We start from the raw sequence: 20,956 nt of genomic DNA on the forward strand, positions 1-20,956 counted from the left end.
AAATCCAAGCTTTCCCAAGTCCAGTCAAAGCTCCCAGTTCCAAAGCACTTATTTGACAGGCCAATTTCCTGCCTTTGTAATAATTTCTGCATTTAGGATGTGCACTTTTAAGTTTAAGTAATTACTCCTTTTGGTTTGTCTCATCTTGAAGTAGTGGCTTCCAAGGAGAAAAAAAAATGAAGTATGGTTGAATATCCTTGCAGCTAAAAACCACTAAAAAACTAGTGATGCCAGACTTCAATAATCCAAACAACACAAGCCCAAAGTGGAGCTCACTGTAAATTGCATGAATTTCTCTCAAGTAACACAAATTTAAACCTAGAAAATTTTAAAACAAAACAAAACAACAAAACCCACCCACAAAACAAACAAAAACTGTCACTATTCCTTTAGGATGATACTGTGATTTAAGAAAACTACTTTTGAAGTGTAACTCATACTTTTCCTTCTAAAGCTTAACTTTTTCTAGCACAGACTAAGCAGTATTCCTATTAAAATTGGGCTTTTTCTCACAATAATAATAATAATAGAAGTAACACCATCCAAGTACCAAAGTTGTGCAAATTTAAAACCTTTAAATTTCATCTACATCTTCCAGACTCACAAATGGTTGAGAGTGACATTAAAGGCCATCCCATGGGGTCCACTAGCCCAGGTTGTCCTTGGGACACTTCCAGGGATCCAGGGGCAGCCACAGCTTCTCTGGGCAACCTGGGCCAGGGTCTCACCACCCTCAGAGCCAAGAATTTCTTCCCAAAATTATAATACAAGGAAAATTTGGTTTGGTGTTTGGGTTGGGTTCTTTTGTCTCCAGAGAGCTCCAGAGGGAGAAGAAGATTCCACCTGAGGGAAGAGACCTGAGTGTTTCCAAGGAAAGGTGATGATGTTAAAATTATTGCCAGGATCCAAACACTAAACACCCAAGGAATTCTTCAAGCTTCAGCCAACAAGTGTGTTCTGTGGGAAGCTCATCCCAGGTTCTGTTCAGAGCAGAAATGTTAATGAAGTTGTGAGCTCGGAAGGCTTTCGATTCTTACGGAGTTTCCAACCCAACTGTGTCCTTGGTCTGGGCACAGGGTAATTCCAGCTCCTGAGCACATCCTGAGCATCACATTTACAGGCACCAGACACGACTGTGCTGCAATCTAAAGAACCACAACCTCCTCCCATGCCATGTGACCAAGGATCAAGGGAACTGCGAGGCGAGGAAAGTGAAACAATGACACACAAACTCTTTGTTTAAAGGTTGAGCTACCACTGCACTTCAAACTTCAGCATTAGGGTGAATAAAACCCCCTGTTTCATGCATGGCAGGTGGCTTCCACAGGGGAGTATTTAACAGCCTGACTCTTTCCCAGGAAGCAGATTCTTAGGGAAGAGGGAAGAAGCTGGAAGTGCCCTCGTCCCCAGGACTGAGGGCTGTGTTAGGCTACTGTGGGAAGAGAGGCTTCAAAAGGGGTGTAAAGAAATGTCACCACCAGCAGGACATCAACTAAAGCAGTTATAGAACAACCTTCAAGGTTACAGGCCTTTCTGTCACTGCAGTGCTGAATTAGGGTACCCAGAGAGATTTTGGATACCCCATCCCTGGAAGTGCCCAAGGCCAGCTGGAGCAACTTGGGATAGTGGAAGGTGTCCCTGCCCATGGCAGGGCATTGGAATGAGATGATCTTTAAGGTCCCTTCCAACCCAAACCATTCCACGAGTCTATGAATTTGAGGGAAGTACAAAACAAGCCCAGTATCTCCCCAAAACAGGAGCCACATAACTCCTCACCCAGTGGCTGCCATCAGGCCCAACTTTTTACTGAATCTATCTAAGAGTTTAAAACCAGAAAAAAGGAGCAATATTGTTTATGGTGCTCCAAACCCACTGCAAAAAAGCAGGGAGTTGGTGCAGAAGGAGCAGCAAGAACCCAAAGCACCTGCTCCTCCTGCTCTGCAGCACCAGCCCCGCTGCCAAGCAGTGGCGACACACGAGGTGAGATCTGCCAGAGCATCTGGGCTGAGAGCAACAGGGTGTTGTTCCCTGGCAGTGCTGTGCCAGTGAGCACAGAACTGCTTCAAAATGTCACTCAGATCTCACACAGGCTCCTCAAAGCTTCTTGAGGAATTGGGAGGAAGGCTACGATCCTCAGCGGCTCCCGATCGGGGCCAAACAGAAGGTGCCCTAAAGCACTTCCCTTCTTTTCCCCTTCCTCTGCCCCATGAAAGGGTAAGAGGAGGCTTCCCAACATCTCTACAGACAAAAGGGAGTGGACACAAGTGGGAAAATTGCCATGATTTGTGAGAGGAAAGTATGGTAGAGCTCCAGAGTGCCACAGACTGGCCACCTTCAGCCAACAGTCCAATGTTTCAGAACGTCCCCAAGGACTCAGTGATTTTGCCAGGGGAGGTGCAGATCAGATACTAGAGAAACTTATCCCTGCAAGAGCAGTCAGGCCTTGGAATAAGTTCCCAGGGAGGTGGTGGAGTCCCTGTCTGTGGAAGTGTTCAAGAGGCACCTGGAGGTGGCCCTTAGGGACATGGGTTAGGGGCGATTCTGTCGGTGAGGGTGAGACTGGATGATGCTGAATTCCAAAGCTTGACAACCCTTCCAGTGAGGAAACTCTTCCTGATGTCCAACCTGAGCCTCTCCTGGCACAGCTTGAGGCCGTTCCCTCTTGCCTTGGATCCCCACCTGGCTACAACCTCCTGTTCCAGAAGGATGGGACACCACAGTCCTTTTGTGTCCTCAGATGAGGAATGAGCAGGGATTTCATTCCCGAGGGCCAGAAGCACACCAGGCACAGTCATACTTGGAATTCCCATGCTTGTCCCTTCCCTGGTCACTGTACTGAGGACCCCAGAAGGAGCTGGAGAACAGAGACTCCCTGACTCTTCAAAACTGAGCTTTTCCATGGAGCACCTCCTACAGATGCTTCCAACAACTTCCTGAGGCATTTCTTGTTTTCAAAACCTGATCGGCTCTTGCAGAGGGTTCCTAACGTGGAATAAGGAAAGACAGGCCTCTGTCAGAGGTCCCATTAATCCAAAGGTGCAATACCTGTCTAATTACCTGGTCTTTGATGAAATTCAGACGATTCATTAGGAGCTGATCTTGAAAGGAGCCCAAATCACTTTGTTTAAGTAGCCTGCTCCACAGACTTGCTCACGAGACACCAATTCACTTTTCTCTAAATTGATCAAAAGGCTTATCCAGGAGGGAGATTAACCATCTTCCTAATGGTTTGCTGCAGCTTCTTGGAAAGAGGAAGCTCCTGCTAATCTGTTGGGCAGGATAATGTGGATTTTTGATGGCCAAAAGATACTGTTAATAAAGCCAGATCCTTGGGAAAAAGTGTGATACAAAGTAAAACACCCTGTTAAAATACTGTAACCAAGCTGTACAGACTGAGCAAGTGTGTCTGTGCAAAGTGTATTTGGACAGAAGGAATTCTTCCCTGTGAGGGTGGGGAGGGGCTGGGATAGAATTCCCAGAGAAGCTGTGGCTGCCCCTGGATCCCTGGAAGTGTCCAAGGCCAGGCTGGACGGGGCTTGGAGCAACCTGGGCTGGTGGAAGGTGTCCCTGCCCATGGCAGGGGGTTGGATCTGGATGATCTTTAAGGTCCTTCCAACCCAAACCATTCCATGATTCTGTGTTTCTCTGAAAGCAAGAATTCCGTTTTCTCCTCTACCAATCCCCTCCCCGAAGAAAAGGTAAAGTAGATTTTTTTCCTTGATATTATTCAGGCTGTAATTCAGAGTTCCAGGACACAAATTATTCCTCTTCATACACACGGAGTGTTTACAGGAATACCTGGAGCCAGAGTGAGCAACTCCAAGGAAAAAGACGTCACTGTGGATCTGGAAGTGTTTTCAACCCAAATCCCTGTTCTAGACAAAGTTAGCTCCCAAATTCTATTTCAGGAAACTGCCTTCTATTGAGGCAGTGGAGTATTCAGCTGGCTCTGTTCTGGTGGCACTTTTTTTCTGAGCAGAGAGTGTCAGAATTTTTGCATTTGGATGGCAGCCTATGGAGTCTGGATTTCTCCCAAGGAAAAAAGAAAAAATGAAGTTTTGCTTCTTGCCTTCCCCTGGAGCTCCACATGCCTCCAGACATAAAAGAAAACACCAAACAAACAAACAAACAAAAAAACCCAACAAAACAACTACTTTTTGCCTTTCTCAGGATCCAAACTGTTGTTGCCTGGGGCCTTTTGCTACCGGAATCTTTGTAGGGAAAACAAAGCTGAACACGGAATTTAAACTGAAGGTGCAGGATCCTCACTTGAAAACTGACCCATTGGTCTGGTGCTAAACAGCCTCTCTTTTCTGAGGAAAATCTCTTTTCTCCAGAAGAGAAGTCATGAAGGCCCCCAAAGTCCATAAAGCCAGAGGACAAGAACAACTTGATGGATACAGTTTGTCAAAAGGTGGAGGAAAAGCTGAACTTTTCGAAGGAAATCTACAGGAAAACACACAAAATTCTCTTGTGCTTTGGAAGAGAGAGGGAAGCAAAGGAATATTCCTGCAGCTCCAGATCAGTTAAAAAAAAAAAAAAAGTTATAGATAGATGTATATTTATATATTATGTATAAATAATAAAAGGTAGAACAAGAGGGGAAAAAAGGGGAAGAAAAAATCAAGGAGGGAAAAAAAAAAAAAATCAATCTTGTTCTGAGACATCTCCAAAGGGAAAGGAAAAAGGATTTAAGGGACTTAAAAGTTGAGGGATCATGGAATTAGCAGCAGGTTGAGCTGGGCTGAGGAAGGGTCCCAAACACGGCTCCGTGATCCGGTGTGTCCGTGCAGCGTTCCAGCATTCACAGCACCCCTTCCAACCAGCTCTTCCCCAGTAACTCCTGGGAATGTGTGGCAGTCAGCATGTTCCAGGAATCCTTCCCAACAGGCAGCTTTCAGGCAGCCACCCAGTTGCACAGGCTGGGACAGTGACCCAGCACAGATGTGGCTGTTCCACGGGATCGGCTCCGCAGGCCGGGAATGTTCAGTTTACTAACGGGGAAAGGGGCCTTTCTGTGGGGGAATTTTTATTCTTAAATCTCCTCTGACTCCTCTGTTCCTTACACTTACAAAGAGTGTCTTCTGCCAGTCTGGAGAAAACCTCCTTCCAAACAGCAAAGCAGGAAAGGGTCAGGTGTGAACCCGTGTTTGTGAAATCCTGGGGTGTAAGGAAAAGAAAACACATCGAAAGCCCCTGTCCAAGAACTGCACTGCCTGGTCAAGATTTTGGGCTGCTGAACCTGTTTCTTTGCAAGCTTTAAAAGAAGTCACTGCTCTAATCAGACCCAAAGGTCAGGGACATCCAGGATCACCAAGGACAAAGCACCAACATGCCAAGATCTTCCCAAACTGCTCTAAATTAAAGCACACAAACCCACCTTTTATCGTCTCAGTTATTTATTTATCATCATTATCCTAATGCTGCAATCAAAAGTTGCCCAGAGAAGCTGTGGCTGCCCCTGGATCCCTGGAAGTGTCCAAGGCCAGGTTGGAGCAACCTGGGCTGGTGGAAGGTGTCCCTGCCCATGGCAGGGGGTGGGATGGGATGAGCTTTGAGGTCCCTTCCCACCCAAACCCTTCTGGGGTTCTGTGACCTCGACAGGCCAATTTTGAAAAACTGAGTTTCGGAGAAAACTCCAGAGATGTGAACATTTAAGCTTAAAAAGAAACACTGGCTTATTTATATCACCTTCTGAGACCAAGCACCAGAAATACACTTAAGCTGCATTCCAGGGATGCAGCATTTTACTCAGTGAAGTCTCTGGGAATTACTCAGCACCGTGAAATGATTGCTTGGTTTTACAGCTCAAAGTTTTAAAATGTTGAAACTTAAGAAATAAGAATAAATCAATTACCAGATTATTGTCTTTTTTTAGTCTTTAAGGACCTAAGGCAGCCTACCTAAAGCTTCATCTTAACATAAACCTCTGGAACACTCCCTAAAGTGAAGCTGTAAATGGAATTCTGATGGATATCTTTTGCTTTTCACAAACTTCAGGAAGGGAAATATTTCAAAGGGAAAACTCCAAACCAGCACAAGGCCTCTGGATTACTGGAAGGTACTTGGTAAACATATTTGGTGGTGGCTTTTTTAATTTATTATATATTTTATAAGCTGATATAAGACACGTTAAGCCACTAATCCACACCTACAGGAAAATCCCACCAGTTTTGTACTCAATCCAACTCACAGAGAAGGATCTGATGGACTGAGAGACATTGATAGCAAGTCAAAATTCATATTAATATGGCAGAAGAATTGTAGATGCTTTTACTAAGATATAAAAACTTGCAGGATCAGTTCATTCCATTTAGGCACCTTCAGGACCTCGGATGGAGGAGCACGAGGATGGATGACAGTCCTGTTGCAGATAAGCTAAAAATACCCACTTTTTGGGTTTCTATAATTGCTGGTTTGTGTGCAGGGATCTTCATGGATTGCCAGAAAGTTCTTTATTCCTCTGGAATGGTGGGACAGCCCTGAGGAACCGTGGACTTCAGTTTTGGAGGGTTTAGCAAACTTGAGGGTGGATTCTCTGTTCACACATGAAGTGGATTCATTCAGACAATGAAACAGAAGTCAAGAGTATGTGAAAAAGAAAACCAGTCAGAAGATCCAGAATCAGCCAGTAAAAGAAAAACTTAACAGCTTTTGAAGGGATCAGTAATAACCAATTTGTGAGGAAAATGCAGGAACCAACAGATTCCCACAGGGAAGGAGGAAATCCAGAACAAATCTCCCTCCTCTGTCTGGAACAAAACTGTTGCCACCTGTTCCACCTTCACGTGTCCAACAGCTGGTTCTATCTGAATGAACTAAAATCCAGCTCTCCAAAGATATCTGGGGACTTAACTCAGCAAAATGTCCCCAGGAGTTGGATGTGGGAGGTGTCCAGGACGTGCTGAGCCTCAAACCAGGCTCCAGCAGATCCCTAGGTTGATGGAGAGATGTTGTTCCCGCTGTTCCCAGGATAACTGGGAGGGTAGAACTTTACATTTGCCATCATGAACACAAATGATTGTTTTTTGCCCTCTAATCTAATCACTGGCCTTAACAGCTTATCAAGAAATACATGGGTTTGAGAATAATGAGAATAATTTTCATCACAATGACAATCTGAGAGCTGAAACATCCTCAGTTTCATGACATTTTAGCTTAACTGTGTTCCTTAGACAGAAGGGTTTAACTAAACCCTCTCAGATGATGTCTTAGGTGATGTCAGACAGCTGCCAAGAGCAGCCTTTAAGTTGTCTTATCCAAGCCTGGACAGCTGAGTGCACATTAACACATGGAAATCATCACAAACCTGGTGAGAAGAACTTACTCCCTTATGTATAACCAGGCAAAAACTCTTGTCAGCAAGGCTGAGTGTATCTTATTTGCTTTGGCAAGCTGGGAATACACCAGGCTTGGCATCCCAGTTAGGCACATCTGGACACCACTGCCTGGAACAGCTTCTGATAGAAACATTAAAAACCATCTCTCAGGGAATGAATGGAACAGGAAGCAGCAGCCTGACTAAAACAGAGAAATACAGATTTTTACGAAGTCAGGATGTCCAATTTCAGCAAGATTCAGGAAGAATATTTGCCCAGTTCTTGCCCTCCACCTGCCTGATAAAGGATTACAAACAGAATTCCTACCAAGAACTACCAGGTACTGAGGCCTGGCTGTTAAGAGCCATCCTGTGGCCTCTCTCTGTACTTTAAAACCTAACCCCTAATGAACTTAACTTCTAGGGATGGAGGGAGAGGTTATTTCCACAAAGCAGGATGTCTCCCACAAACATTTGCTCCCCTGCTCATGGATTTTACAGAGTGTGCTCAGGAACTGAAGTGGCACAAGTTTAAGTTAAGCCACTATTAAGCTTGTCCAGTGATAGGTCTAAACTGATGAATTTTGGGTATTCTGTCTCCAAAAAGGGTGGTCAGGCCTTGGCAGGGGCTGCCCAGGGAGGTTTGGAGTGCCCAGCCCTGGAGGTGTCCCAGGAAGGCCTGGATGTGACACTCAGTGCTCTGGGCTGAGGGACAAGGTGGGGATGGGCACGGGGGGGATCCATGGGCTGGGAGGGCTTTTCCAACCTCAGGGATTCCATGAAATACAAATAAAGCTGTTTGCAATGGAAGATCTGCTCCCTGGGACGAATGCAAGACTTCAGCTGAGATTCTTAGAAAGCTGGGAAAGCTCCTGAACTGCTGCCCGTGCCAGGGCCACGGGAGAAGCTCCTGCAGATACAACCAAAGGCTTTCCCCAGGAACACAGGGACAGATTCACCTCCACACCCACCCTCGCTCCTCACTTCACTCCAAAACCTCCCAACCCAGCAAAGACAATCAATCCAGGACCAGTTTTCCACCAAAAGCCCAGGGAACAGGACACAAAAGCTGCCCAATGTGATGCCCCCCCAGCAAAGCCCTGAGCCAGCAAACCATCCAGGACAATTCCAAAGCTCCAAACACCATCCCATGAGTGCCTTACCCAAGGGAACCTTTACTTTTGATTCACAGACTGAGCTCTGACCTCACAGGGGCTTTTTCCATTCCATCCTTTGATGACTTTAAAGGCTGTAGAAAGACTCTGGATTTGCAGTGGTTTGGTGGTGGGGCCTTGTCACTGCACTGACCAACCATTCTGGAAGTGTTCAGTAGTTTTAATAGTTAATGTTTGCAATGTTTCATCTGAATTATATTTTTTTATTGTTCAAAATCAAATTTTTCTCAAGTCTGAGTGAGTCTTTGCCCTCAGAAATAGGTAAGAGAAACAAATTTCAGCCTTGCAATAGAACTGCTGGAGCACCACTTTTCATCACAAAGAAATGTCCTCAGTACTTTGCTGAAAATTAACTCCCCAAAGTTTTTAAAAGAGGGCCACATGAAACAGGAGACAAAATGAACATAAATCACTTTTCCAAAATATTAAAACTATATATAATGACAGAGGCTCCTAAAGATTTCCTGGGTTAGATGCTCTGCTCTGTTCCTGAGTAAGGAAAGCAGTATTCTCCACCAGGCTGGAATTCCATGGCAAAAGCCTGGAACAGGATTTTTGTCATTTGTTTCCTCTTAGATGAGGACTGAAAACTGAAATCTTCAATATCACAGGTCCTGAGCCATTTTGGAGGAGGGGAACAAAAAAAAAAAAGCCCTTTTCTTTTAAATAGGCAACTTCTTTTTAAATATGGATGCACGAATCTAACTTTAGCTGTCCAGGTTTTCACATTCCTGATCTCAAATACAGAAAGTGGAGCACTAATTTAGTCTCTTGACTTCAAGGTTATCATTCATTGAGGTCAATGACTCCTTCTCTGAAAAGCAGAACTTCCACTTTCAATATGAGAAACGTCGCCCTTCACTGAGTAACTTCACCCCACTCCTTCCTGGCTGATTCCTCACAAACCCCAGGCACAAACACAGCACCAACCACTCCTGCAAAGGGATTTATCTCTGGAAAAATAGTGGTTAACCCTGCAAACATCCAATCCTCATTAGCTGGTTATATTTCAAACTTCCCCTCCTAATGAGCAGCCCCGGCTCGGCCATTATTTTATCGGTATCTTGTGTTTATGTCCAACTTCTGCTGAATATCCACCAAAAACTGCCTGAAAAACGGAGTCCAACATGTGAACAAGTTACTGAGGGACAGATTCTGACTGGAACCAAAGGCACACACCAGAAACAAACCCAGTGCCAGCCCATCCTGGGCTCCAGGAGGGAATGAGCACACGGGGCATCCAAACCCAGCTCCAGGTTTATGCCAACGACATTCCCCTCCCAACACACACTCCAGGGGTGCAATTACTTCATGGGAACCAGAAGAAGATGGAGGTAAGGGATAAAATAGGGATGGCCCAGAAAGTTTCTGGAATTCCCTGGTAAAAAAGTAGCTCTGCCTGAGCCAGTTCAAAGGCAGGGCTGGGGTTCCAAACACAGAGCAGCAACAGGGACATGGTTTATTCTGACAGGGTTTTTCTTTTTTCCTGCTTTGTTTTGGGGTTTTTTTTACTACTGACACGTACAAAAACATTCTTTAAAACAGCTACAGGCTCAGTGAAACCAGTGGCTAAAATATATGCAAGATGAGACGTCAGAGACGTGGCCCAATTCAAAATTTTCAGGTTTTTCTTACATAAAAGCAACACCTGAACACTTGCAGATCATAAACTCAACCCAATCTCAGAACTTCCCAGAAATTTTTACTCTGGATTTGTTATATTTTAGGAAGTAATACAGCTGGGGGAAGACACGTGCAAGGATTGATTATTTCCTTGCTCTTGCACTGTTCTAATTGAAAACGTTGGATTGGCTTTTTTTCTTCTTTACAAACATGAATAGTTGAATTTTTTAAAGTTAAGAGCAATAAGAGCACCTCCAATGTTTTATCAAACAATGCACCATCACATTTGCTTGGCTCTCAACACCTCTGGTGCATTCTATATGAGAATAATTTGATATTATGTTACTCTGTTTTCTTACAAAGGTTAAGAAAAGAAGATTTTAGCTCTTCAAAAGCTTAAAAATCAGACAACTCAACATTTTTAGATACATTTTCCCAGGTCAAAAAGTCAAACCCAGAAAGCTGTTATAAAACCAGAGGATTTTTATAAGGAATCCCCATAAAGAGGAGGGGGAAAAAAGTAACAACCAAGCCCAGAGTTACACTGGGGATTAAAAGGAGCAGGATAAGATGTAGCAATAACTTTGGAACAGGAACTTTTAATAACCAGGTGAATCCTTCTCTGTGGGAACACAGCACAGTCCCAAATTTGATGCTACTCACACTCATTAGAACTACCAGCATAACTACAACCATAACTGTTAGGTTCCTTCCCTTCCCAAAATGTCCTGGAGAGACTTTCAAAGTACAAAGAAGTGAAAAATTCCCATTCTGGAAATATTTTTTCTGTCACAAAGCACCTTCTCAGGCGTTCCCTGATAACACCTTCCCTGGGTTATCACAACTTGGGCTCTGAAACACAAACTTGGCTTTTCCTACAAGGAGCTGAGCCCCAGCTTTGCTTATTGCAGAGTGTTCCTGGGAAAGCCAGGAGAGATCCTAAAAAGCCTACAAGGAAACATGGAATCCTAGAATCAGTAAGGCTGGAAAAGAGCTCTAAGATCATCGAGTCCAAACCCTGCCAGCTCCACCACTGACCATGTGCCCAAGCAGCACATCCATGGTGGGGACTCCAAACCTCCCTGGGCAGCCCCTGCCAAGGCCTCACCACCCTTTCCAGCAACAAATTTTTCCCAGAATCCAACCTGAGCCTCCCCTGGCACAGCTGGAGGCCGTTCCCTCTCCTCCTGGCCCTTGTTCCCTGGCAGCAGAGCCCGACCCCCCCCAGCTCCCCCCTCCTGTCAGGGGGTTGCAGAGTCAGAAGGTCCCCCCTGAGCCTCCTTTTCTCCCTCAGCTCCCTCAGCCCCTCCTGCTGCTCCAGCCCCTTCCCAGCTCCCTTCCCTTCCCTGCACACGCTCCAGCCCCTCCAGGTCTCTCTCCCAAGACCTGGACACAGCCCTGGAGGTCCCTCAGCAGTGCCAGCACAGGGGACAATCCCTGCCCTGGAGCTGTGCCCACACTATCCCTGATCCAAACCAGGTGCCTTTGGCCTCCTTTGTTTGTTTTCCTGGTTATTCAAACTGGAAAACAACATTCAATATCCCCGTTTCTTCGCATTTTCAGGGTTTGGGGTTTTTTTTAAGCACATTTCTGTGTTTTCAATCTGAAATTTAAGTATTCCATGGTAGAAAAAGTGAAAAAATCCTCTTCCTTCAGAGCATTGTTTCCCCCAGTTACGCTGTGGGTAATTTTAGGGGTTTAGAGTAGGTCAGCTTGCAGGGAAATAAAGTGATGCCCATTAGAAGCTTTCACTCTTTAGCCAAAGGTAGTTCAGACACCACCAGGCACCTCTGATCCCTCACCCTCAAGAAACCTTCTTGAAAATGCAAAAGAGCCATCACCAGCAACCACAAACCCTCTCAATTCCGGGCCTGAGCTCTCACCAGCTCCTCTGAACTTCAGCAGAGTCACCAGATGACTCTTGTTGCTGCCCTACAAAATAATCCCAGTTCAGGTTTTCATTCTAAGGCTGCAAATCTTGTTTATTCTCAGGAACTCAGCACACCAACAGTGGCTCTCCTAACAAAGAGAAAACTGAAAACAATCTTACTGGTCTAACTTCTAACGTGTCAGAAGCCTGAAGGATTTTGTCAGGGCACCACTGGTTTTCAATCTGTATTTATCATGGGACTTGTGAACAAAGAATTTGGGCTGCAGAAGACAGAATTACAACTTAAAATTTCAAAATCTTGTCTATATTTCTGTTCTTTAAGCTCATCATCCTCCAAGCTCAACATCATCAGAAATCCTGACCAAAACTGAAAAGTTGGAAGTTTTGAATCAGATTAATGGACTGCAATTTGAAACTTCATTCTCTCAAACATGAGGCACTATTTCATACCATTATCTCTCCTTTCAGTTGTATGATGAGCACTTTGAAAGCTTTTCAAAACATTTCCTCAATATTTAAGTTACACTTGAACCTGTGACTACTGAACAAGAGCTCCCCAAACTCGATGGGCCACCCAAAGATGCAATTTGGAGAACTTCAGGTATTTAAAACAAATTAATATCCCTTTGGCTTAGTTTTTCTTTCTTCTCTTCTTCGCCCAAGTTAATTTTAGAAGCCTTTAGACCCCAGTTTCACTCGAGTTATCAGCACACAGCTCCCAGCCACTCAAGTGGGGGATGAAGGATGTTTAGTTCTCGCTGAGTGAAATCTCCACTTGCAGCATCTTGGGCTTAATCCAAGAGGCTCCCTGTAAATATACCCTGCAAAGCTGTTTATGCAGGAACAGCTGATGCAACTGAAAACTGTCAATCAGGAGATGAGCTGGATGCACACGTAAATCCACCGAGGGTTTCTTTCCCAGCCCCGAGGATTCCTGGGCTTTAAAGCTGAACAAGCAACCCCAAGGATCCCTCTTAGGGGTGTTTTTGGCCCCAAGAACTGCTTCAAAAAAATTGGTGTTCTGGTAGAAAGAACTCCACCAACCCTCTTGGATAAACTCTTATTTTATTCTATTTCTATAGAAAATATGGATTATTTTTCCAGCAAAAGAGTATCACTAAAAATTATCTGTTGAATCTGCAAATATATCTGTCACTTAGAGGATTTTAAGCAGGCAAAAATAGAAGAACTTCCTAAAACATCAATTTTAAGAAGGGGTAACAACTTTTTCTTGCATGGGACATCCCCAAGAATCAGCACATCTTCAAAAGCAAAGCATAACACTTGGCAAACAGTTATTTCCATTCAGTGAAACCATTTTGTTCCTGGGAGAAGAAGAGTTTCCAAAGCTGCAGAAGGGTTTTTCCAAAGGGGCAAAAGAAAGATTTCGAAACTCAAAAAGGTTCAAAATTTCAAAGGTTCTTCAATATTCTGCTAAGTTTGGAATTTTAGGGGTAGGGAGAACGGAAAAGAAACAAAAAGCACATGAAAACATCAACTATTTTCCCTTCTAAAAAGCCTTGAAAAATCAGCTTACCTGTATGCATCGTCTTCTTTCAAGTCTCATATCATCCTGCGGGGTTGTGGGGCCAGGGGGAGTCCAGCAGCAAACAACACTGCAGAAGGAAGAGGAAAACAGGGATAAACCTCCATCCCAGGGAGCCACAGGAGCTCAGTCCAACCCCGGATCTCAGCAACAACCCCGGAGCTAAACCAAGAAGTTCAGAGAGAAAATGAAATTTTCCACCAGTAAAAGCGGAAATTACCAAGATTTAATTCCCACTGATATCTGTTGTTAAAAAAACCCATTATCTAAGTGTCAAAATTCCAAGGATTAACTTAAATTTCAACTGTTTAACAGTTATGAAAATAAAGGTCACCCATCTTCGCCAAGCCCTTAAAGATGTAGATTTTTACAGAAACTCAGGACAATGTTTATAAAACATGACTCAACTTGTGGGATTTTGGTGAATTAACAAGCTATAAATGCATGTAAATCCATAAATGTAAAGGTCCATTTTTCCTCCTATCCTGCTGAAATTGAGTTAGGGTCATTTTACTGAAAAATAGAATTATACTTTCTATAAGATAAAGAGATTTAAAGACACGAGTTTCTAGGAAGAGGAGTTAAAAAGAAGAGCAAAATTATGCCAAAAAAAACCCACCAAGCCCAAAACAAAACACCCAACAACTAAATCTGGTCTAAGCATGTCTCAAGTATTGGCTTTTCATTTGTTCTCCAATGGGTTTTTTTATCACTCTGCAACCTATGGAAGCATCAAAACTGCTCAGAAATTCCTGAGGATTTCAGAGAACTCTGCAAATTACCAGCTGAAAGTGGACAGTCAAGTTATTACTATTTAAACACCTCCTGAAATATGTAACTTCCAGAAGTGTGTCCAGCCTAAAATGCACTTAAGACGCTGCAATTTGAGCAGAAAACGTCGCCGTTCGCTCCATTTCCCCCCAACAAGGAGTGTTTAAGCCCTGCCCAAACCCCCCCTAAGCCCACTTGGCCTTCCTGCCACCACACTGGGCTTGTCCTTGTGCCACACAAATGGGGAAAGGGGGGCCAGGAAGACAAGGAACAGCTCATTTTGGATCCATGGAGGAGCACATGTTGCTGTGGGTTTGGGGGTATTTTATGAGCAGGTGAATTCTTGGTGTTCTGGGGGGGAAAACTTGCCCATCCCACATCAGGAATTAGATTTTTGCTGTTCCACAGAGCCCCAGAAAGTCACTGCCACAGCCACAGGAGCCAGGGACTTGGAAAAGCTGGTGAGCACAGCACAAGGCTGCACAAGATCCTACAAATCAGGCACTTTCGTGCCTAAATTGCCTCAATTTGGGTAAAAGGTTTGGTTTGGTACTTCTGCTGAGGGTAAAAAACATCCCACAGACACACTGAGCTGGTCCCAATAAAAGCTCAGCAGAGACAGCCCCAGGTACTCAGAAGGAAAAAGAAAGGAAGAGCAAATTCTTATTTAAACAAACAATAAAAAGGTTTGGGTTGGAAGGGACTTTAAAGATCATCCAGTGCCACCCCCTGCCATGGGCAGGGACACCTTCCACTAGACCAGGTTGCTCCAAGCCCCGTCCAACCTGGCCTTGGACACTTCCAGGGATCCAGGGGCAGCCACAGCTTCTCTGGCCAACCTGGGCCAGGGCCTCACCACCCTCACAGGGAAGAATTCCTTCCCAAAATCCCATCTAACCCTGCTCTCTTGTCAGTTGGAAGCCATTCCCCCTTGTCCTGTCACTCCAGCCCTTGGAAATAGTCCCTCTCCATCTTTCCTGGAGCCCCTTCAGGCCCTGCAAGGCCACAATCAGGTCACCCCAAAGTTTCTCCTCTCCAGGCTGAACAATCCCAGCTCTCCCAGCCTTTCCTCCCAGCAGAGCTGCTCCAGCCCTTGGATCCTCCTGGTGCCTCCTCTGGACTCCCTCCAGCAGTTCCATGTCCTGGAGCAGCAGCTCTGTCCATCCCACACGGGTGTCTCAAGGTTCCAGAGCCACACTCCCAGTTTTGAAAACTCCCTCTGCCCACCAGACTTTGGTTTTCCCTTTGAACTGAAGCCCCACGGACACAGGGATCACAGGAAGCCTTTCCCAGCAGCACAACCACCTCCCATCCCACCAGTTTCAGGTTCTAACCCAGCTTAGTTCAAACTATCAATGGGCAGAGTTTGAGCAAAGCAGATGATTTTCAGCCAAAATAAATTGTGGAGCTTCAAACACTGTCTCCTGCCCATTCCACAGTGGGAATGGTCAGCTCCCAGAGCAGCTGGAAAGGTAACTGCACAGCCCTGAGTTATTTTGGAATTTAAAAGACACTCTCAGAGCCACCAACACTAAGGAAGAGCTGCTGCTGTGACAGAAAGTCCTTAACAGATTATTAACAGGGAATCAACACATCCATCCATCCCAGAGCTAACCAGGAAAACTCATCCATCCCAAACCAAGGCATTTCTTCAGTCTCCTTCCAACTCTCCAACAATTATCCTAATAATTATCTCCAACAATTCTGGAGAGCTGGAGATCCCCTGTGGAACTCAGACCCACAGGTGCAGCCCTGTTTTCTAAGAAGGGACCCACAACATAAAAGTGATTTTAAAACCCTTGCAGGGCCCAAACCCGGGGAGTTCCTGGGACTGTAACAGGATCTCACACACACACAACATAAAATGGTAACAATTTGGGGGGTTGTTTTTTTAAACAGATGCCACCAAACTGCAGGGGCAGCACAAACTCAGTCACTGAGTGTCTTCTGCTGGGTCTCTGCACTGCCCAGAGTGCCCAAAAGGCCTTTTAGAGAGCCTGTAGAAAGGCTGCCTGGGTTAGATAACAAACTGATGGTAAGAGGAGGCAGGAGAAAATCCTGCTCCTCACACAGTCAGTCAGACCACGACTGGAAGGATCCCCTGAGCAATAACATTTACTGGGCTTGGAGAACCCAGTTTCATCTGCTTACTGGTGTAGGACAGAAAATTGGCAGTGAAGGAGGAGAGGAAGGAGGAGATGACAAGAAAGGTGTTAAAAAGCACATTATTGAAAGAATAAAAGCTGAAGGCTTTTATTTAAACAAAGAGAGTTCTTGGAAATCAGCTGTGTCTGAAGCCACCACAGTGACACTTTACCTTGTGCTTTTATTTCCTTTTTTTAATCACTGTTGCTTTCTACTCTTCATCTTTCCTACCCACACAATGCTCCTTTGATCTCCCCAAAATACAGGGGATGGAGTTACCTATCCAGAGCCACTCCATGTTCAGGAATAATTCCAAGTGTAGAGTTCTAAAATGTTTATTTAGACACATCAAAGGTGCTGAGCAGGTTTATCCCAAGTCTCACTCCACGATATTATAAAGATGGTGACTCTGAATAATAATAAATAATAAATCCTTCACGTTCTCTGACTTTTGCTCACACCACAAGCCTGGTTTGCCTTTGGCCTCCTTGAGGGCTGATGTTTTATTCCCTGCATTCCTTGGGAGCATCCATTGCTTCCTTCAAAACACTCAATACCCACCACAGTCAATAGGTTCACTGCAGATCAAAGATGGTTTCAGAGCAATCCCACTTCTAAAACCCGAAAAGTTAAAGTGCAAAAACCATTACTAACATGAAAATTTAATTAAAAGGAAAAGTCTGCTGGGGAGGGTTTTCCTTTTTATATTTTACTAATTAAAACATTTCCTGTAGAGGTTTATTTTCCTTATTCAGTATCACTGTGTTATCAGATTCAACATGGCACCTTTTCCAAACTAATCACAGCAAAGTTCTTCTTTTTTTTTTTTCCATCTGTGAAAAGATTATTTGGTAATTTTTCAAGTCACACTCCTGAAATCCAGAGAAATCCCTGCCCATCTCATGGCTGCCCAGGCTGCTGTCAGAGCTGAACATAATTCAGGTCACTGACCTTTGGGGAACACAGGCAGGGCCCTGTTGCTACCAACAGAAAATAGAAATACTTGCTTAGAAACAACTAATTTTTTTTATTATTTACCAGGGAAATTATCTTGTTAAATTGAGATTATTGACACACTGGAACATAATCAATTTAGACACATATAAACCTGAGCTATGCACAGGCAACCGAGGATGCTGCTCGAAATAAAACAAACTGGGCAAAAGATTCACCCAACACACCAGGTTTGGGGCATTATTTCAAATGCTGAGGAATAAAATGCCACCAATTACCACCAAAACCACTGGAGTTTACAATAAATAAATAAATAAGCCTCTCCAAGTGCTTAGTGACTGTCAACTTCCAGAGAGACACGAGTGAGGAATTCCAGACTTGCTGGTTTTCCAGCCCCCAGCACATGCAGCTTGTGCTTTGTTCCCAGGGAAATCCCGGGTGTTTGATGGACAAACTATCAGGGATCTGAAAACTAAACACTCTGCTCTACTTACAACATGTGTGAGGATCTGTATGAGGAATAATTCATGGGAATGAGAGGAAAAAAAACTGGACTAGTTTGTAGTGAGTTCTGCTTTCTACAACAACTGAGGCTCACCTGTAAAATCACAGTAGAAAATTCAAAGTACCATTGTGGTTTCAGCAGGAAAAGCCAACACACCCTCCCCCACCTTTCCAGTCACCTGGATGTTTCCATATATTGAGCCCTGAGCAAAACACCAGGAATTTGGGATCAGTATCATGTTTGTCATGTTCCCCAAGAAGCCACAGATCCCCTTCTCCAGGTTGAAGCGCTGTGGGATTGTGGAAAACTCAGGAGCTGAATGTTTGCACTGGAACAGCAACTGCAGAGTCAGGGAATCCCAGGATGGGTTGGGTTGGAAGGGACCTTAAAGATCATCCAATTCCAACCCCCTGCCACAGGCAGGGACACCTTCCACTAGAACAGGTTGCTCCAACCTGGCCTTGGACACTTCCAGGGATCCAGGGGCAGCCACAGCTTCTCTGGGCAAAGGTTTTTAAAAGTCACCAACTTTAGGTTTTAAAATTCTTAAGTCGAGAAGAACAAATAATTTCCCTCTTCCTTTTAATTTGTGTATAATTTCACCAGAACTCCCAATGTCAGCTCACCCTCCAGCACGGGGCAAACATTCTCCTTCTTGAGCGTGGAAAGGGAAGGGTCAACATTTGGGAAGGGGGCATTTTTGTACAGCTCTGGTGGAAAGCCAACAAGCAGCAAAACTGAGTTTAAACCAGACTTCACCAACACATTTCTCACCCTGCCAAGGAGTCAGAAAGGCCAGGGCTGGACTGGAGACTCCACGAGTTTCCAGGTCAGGATCTGGGAGATGCTCCTGAACCGACCATCGTTTCTCTTGGACTCTGCAAATGCTTTTCAGAGTTCCAAAAAGCACCAGTTCCTCCAGAAAGAACATCCTGTGAATGACTAGTTCCACTCTCCTGCTAAATTCCCAACACGTGATGCAAGGAGCCATCCTGGAGGTGTGAAAACATGTGGAAGCAGCTTTCCTGAAATCCCAGACTTTCTCACCCACATTCAAAGCTGGCCAAGGCAGATCTGCAGTTGGAGAAGAGCAGCAATTTCTCTCCAGCAGCAGCACTGCTGGAGCAGCTCCTTCCTTCCCACTCCTGCTGCTGGGATGGGACAGGGGCACTCAGCAAACTGCACTGGGGGAAAACAGGGAGCAGGAGAAACCCTAAATCATCATTATTTATCCCAAATCAGTCCTCTAAGCTGGGCCACTGCAGATGTGCAGCAGGAACAAACAGCTGGGACAAAACAGGGCTGTTTAGGTGTCAAAATCCCCTCCAAGTGCACCTAAAACACATCAAAGTGTGATTTTATTTCCAGTGGTGTCACCCCAGAATTAATTCAGACTTAGTGCAATTTGAGGCTCTGAAATATCCGATTTATGTCCTTTTATGAAAAGAAATGCATCACCTCTAAAACATGCACTGCTTGCCTGGCATCTGGAGGGACTGAAGTGGCAAATTTATAACTGACCCACACAGCCAGAAAACTCCGGATTTGGGGGGTTTTAAATATTCCTTTAATTATTTATGGGACCCCCAGAATAAAGCCTGTGTGGGGTTTTAGAGAAGAATTAAAAGATCACAGTTGGGAGGGGAGGAAAAGCCCCACACTAAAAGCTGAAATACTTGGGATGATTTAGATCATTTGTGTGTGTTTCTTGACTTACTCACTGCCTAAAAATATTAATTTTAGAAGCACAAAGTTAAAATATTTTCACTGTGCTGACCTTATAAGGACCCACCAATTAGAGGGGGGAGTGTTTTTTTTTTTTCCACCCACTTAATAGTGTGAAGCAAAAGGCAAAACCACTGGATTTACATTCCCAAAGGGAGAGAAGCTCCAGCAGGAACTGCCCATCCCCTGCAAGAGCAGGGGAGCAAAGTCACAGTTCCAAGTGGAACTACAAAGTGTGAACTACTTTATCCACAGAAATGCTGGGAAATTCTTTGCAGAGCTGACACTTTCCTCCAGACTTTTCTCTAAGTGGAAAATTCATTCACAAATTGTTTCTGTTCCTCGGGGTTGGGAAAAGAACTTTGTAGAAATGCAGAGCAAAGCGACAGATTTGCATTTATCAGTTCAGAACCTCGGACCTGAAAGTCCCAAGGGAGGAGAACTTCCCACTTCTCCCTGGGTTTTCCAGCCATAAAGGAAGAGGAATTACAGGAACACCCTTAAAGTTGCTTTAAGTTTCCACAAAATGTGAACAAATCACTCAATTTACAGATTTTTACAACAACTTTGATATTATTACAGATGATTATTATTATTATTATTATTATTATTGGTTACTAACTCCTGCTTCTATTTGTTGTACCTCTTATTTCCCAAATGGAATCTCTACTTCCCAGACCTCAGGTGCAGCCACCTGAACTAAAATCAGGACAAAAATCAAAACCAGAGAGAGTTTCCAATCTTACTCAAGCCACAACGAACCCAAATATTTATAAATACATAAATATATTTATGTATAAATATATTTTGTCTATAAATATACAAAAATACTTTATGTATTCATAAAGATACCTGGGAAGTGGTCTTTGGAGCTGCTATCACGTGAATAAATGAAATTAAACTACTTGTCCAGCTCAGCTCTGGCAGCAGATAGTTGTGATTTTACTCTCAAAGAAGGTCTGGAGTTAAGTGTTTCAAGTACATTTATAACAATGTGGGTGGTTGTTGTCTTGATACAGCAGCACCTTTAATCTCCAGGGCTTCCAAAATATTTTAATATATGAAGATATGCACACTTTTAGTCTCCAAAATTAAAACAAAAAGAAAAAAAAAAGGCAATAAAATACAATCAAAGGTGTAACTCCTGGCTGGCTCTGGACAGAAATGGTGCTTATTGGTAAGATTTGGGGTAAGTGGCTTGTTTTAATCATATCATTTGTGAGCACTGAAGGACTTTTTAAACATTTCCAACTCCCTGGGTTTCAGTGCCACGACCCAGCTCGGCCTTTCACTGCTCAGGTTT

At 44.2% G+C, this 20,956-nt stretch overlaps 1 protein-coding gene and 1 long non-coding RNA gene across 3 annotated transcripts in view; one reads left to right on the forward strand and one right to left on the reverse strand.

Moving 5' to 3' along the window:
* DYRK1A (dual specificity tyrosine phosphorylation regulated kinase 1A) overlaps positions 1-20,956 on the reverse strand; it is a 72,225-nt gene that overhangs the window by 35,000 nt on the left and 16,269 nt on the right. For both annotated transcript variants that reach the window (XM_064647104.1, XM_064647103.1), the window contains exon 2: positions 13,545-13,623. In XM_064647104.1, coding sequence (XP_064503174.1) covers positions 13,545-13,554 — 10 coding nt within the window. In that variant the 5' untranslated portion in view covers positions 13,555-13,623. The remainder of the gene's footprint in view (positions 1-13,544; positions 13,624-20,956) is intronic.
* The window catches only part of LOC135410416 (uncharacterized), a 73,782-nt gene continuing 64,269 nt past the window's right edge, over positions 11,444-20,956 (forward strand). The window contains exon 1 of the long non-coding RNA XR_010428671.1: positions 11,444-11,486. This is a non-coding gene — a long non-coding RNA (uncharacterized LOC135410416). The remainder of the gene's footprint in view (positions 11,487-20,956) is intronic.

This window comes from Pseudopipra pipra, chromosome 2 (genome assembly GCF_036250125.1).
Source record: "Pseudopipra pipra isolate bDixPip1 chromosome 2, bDixPip1.hap1, whole genome shotgun sequence".
Lineage (NCBI taxonomy): Eukaryota > Metazoa > Chordata > Aves > Passeriformes > Pipridae > Pseudopipra > Pseudopipra pipra.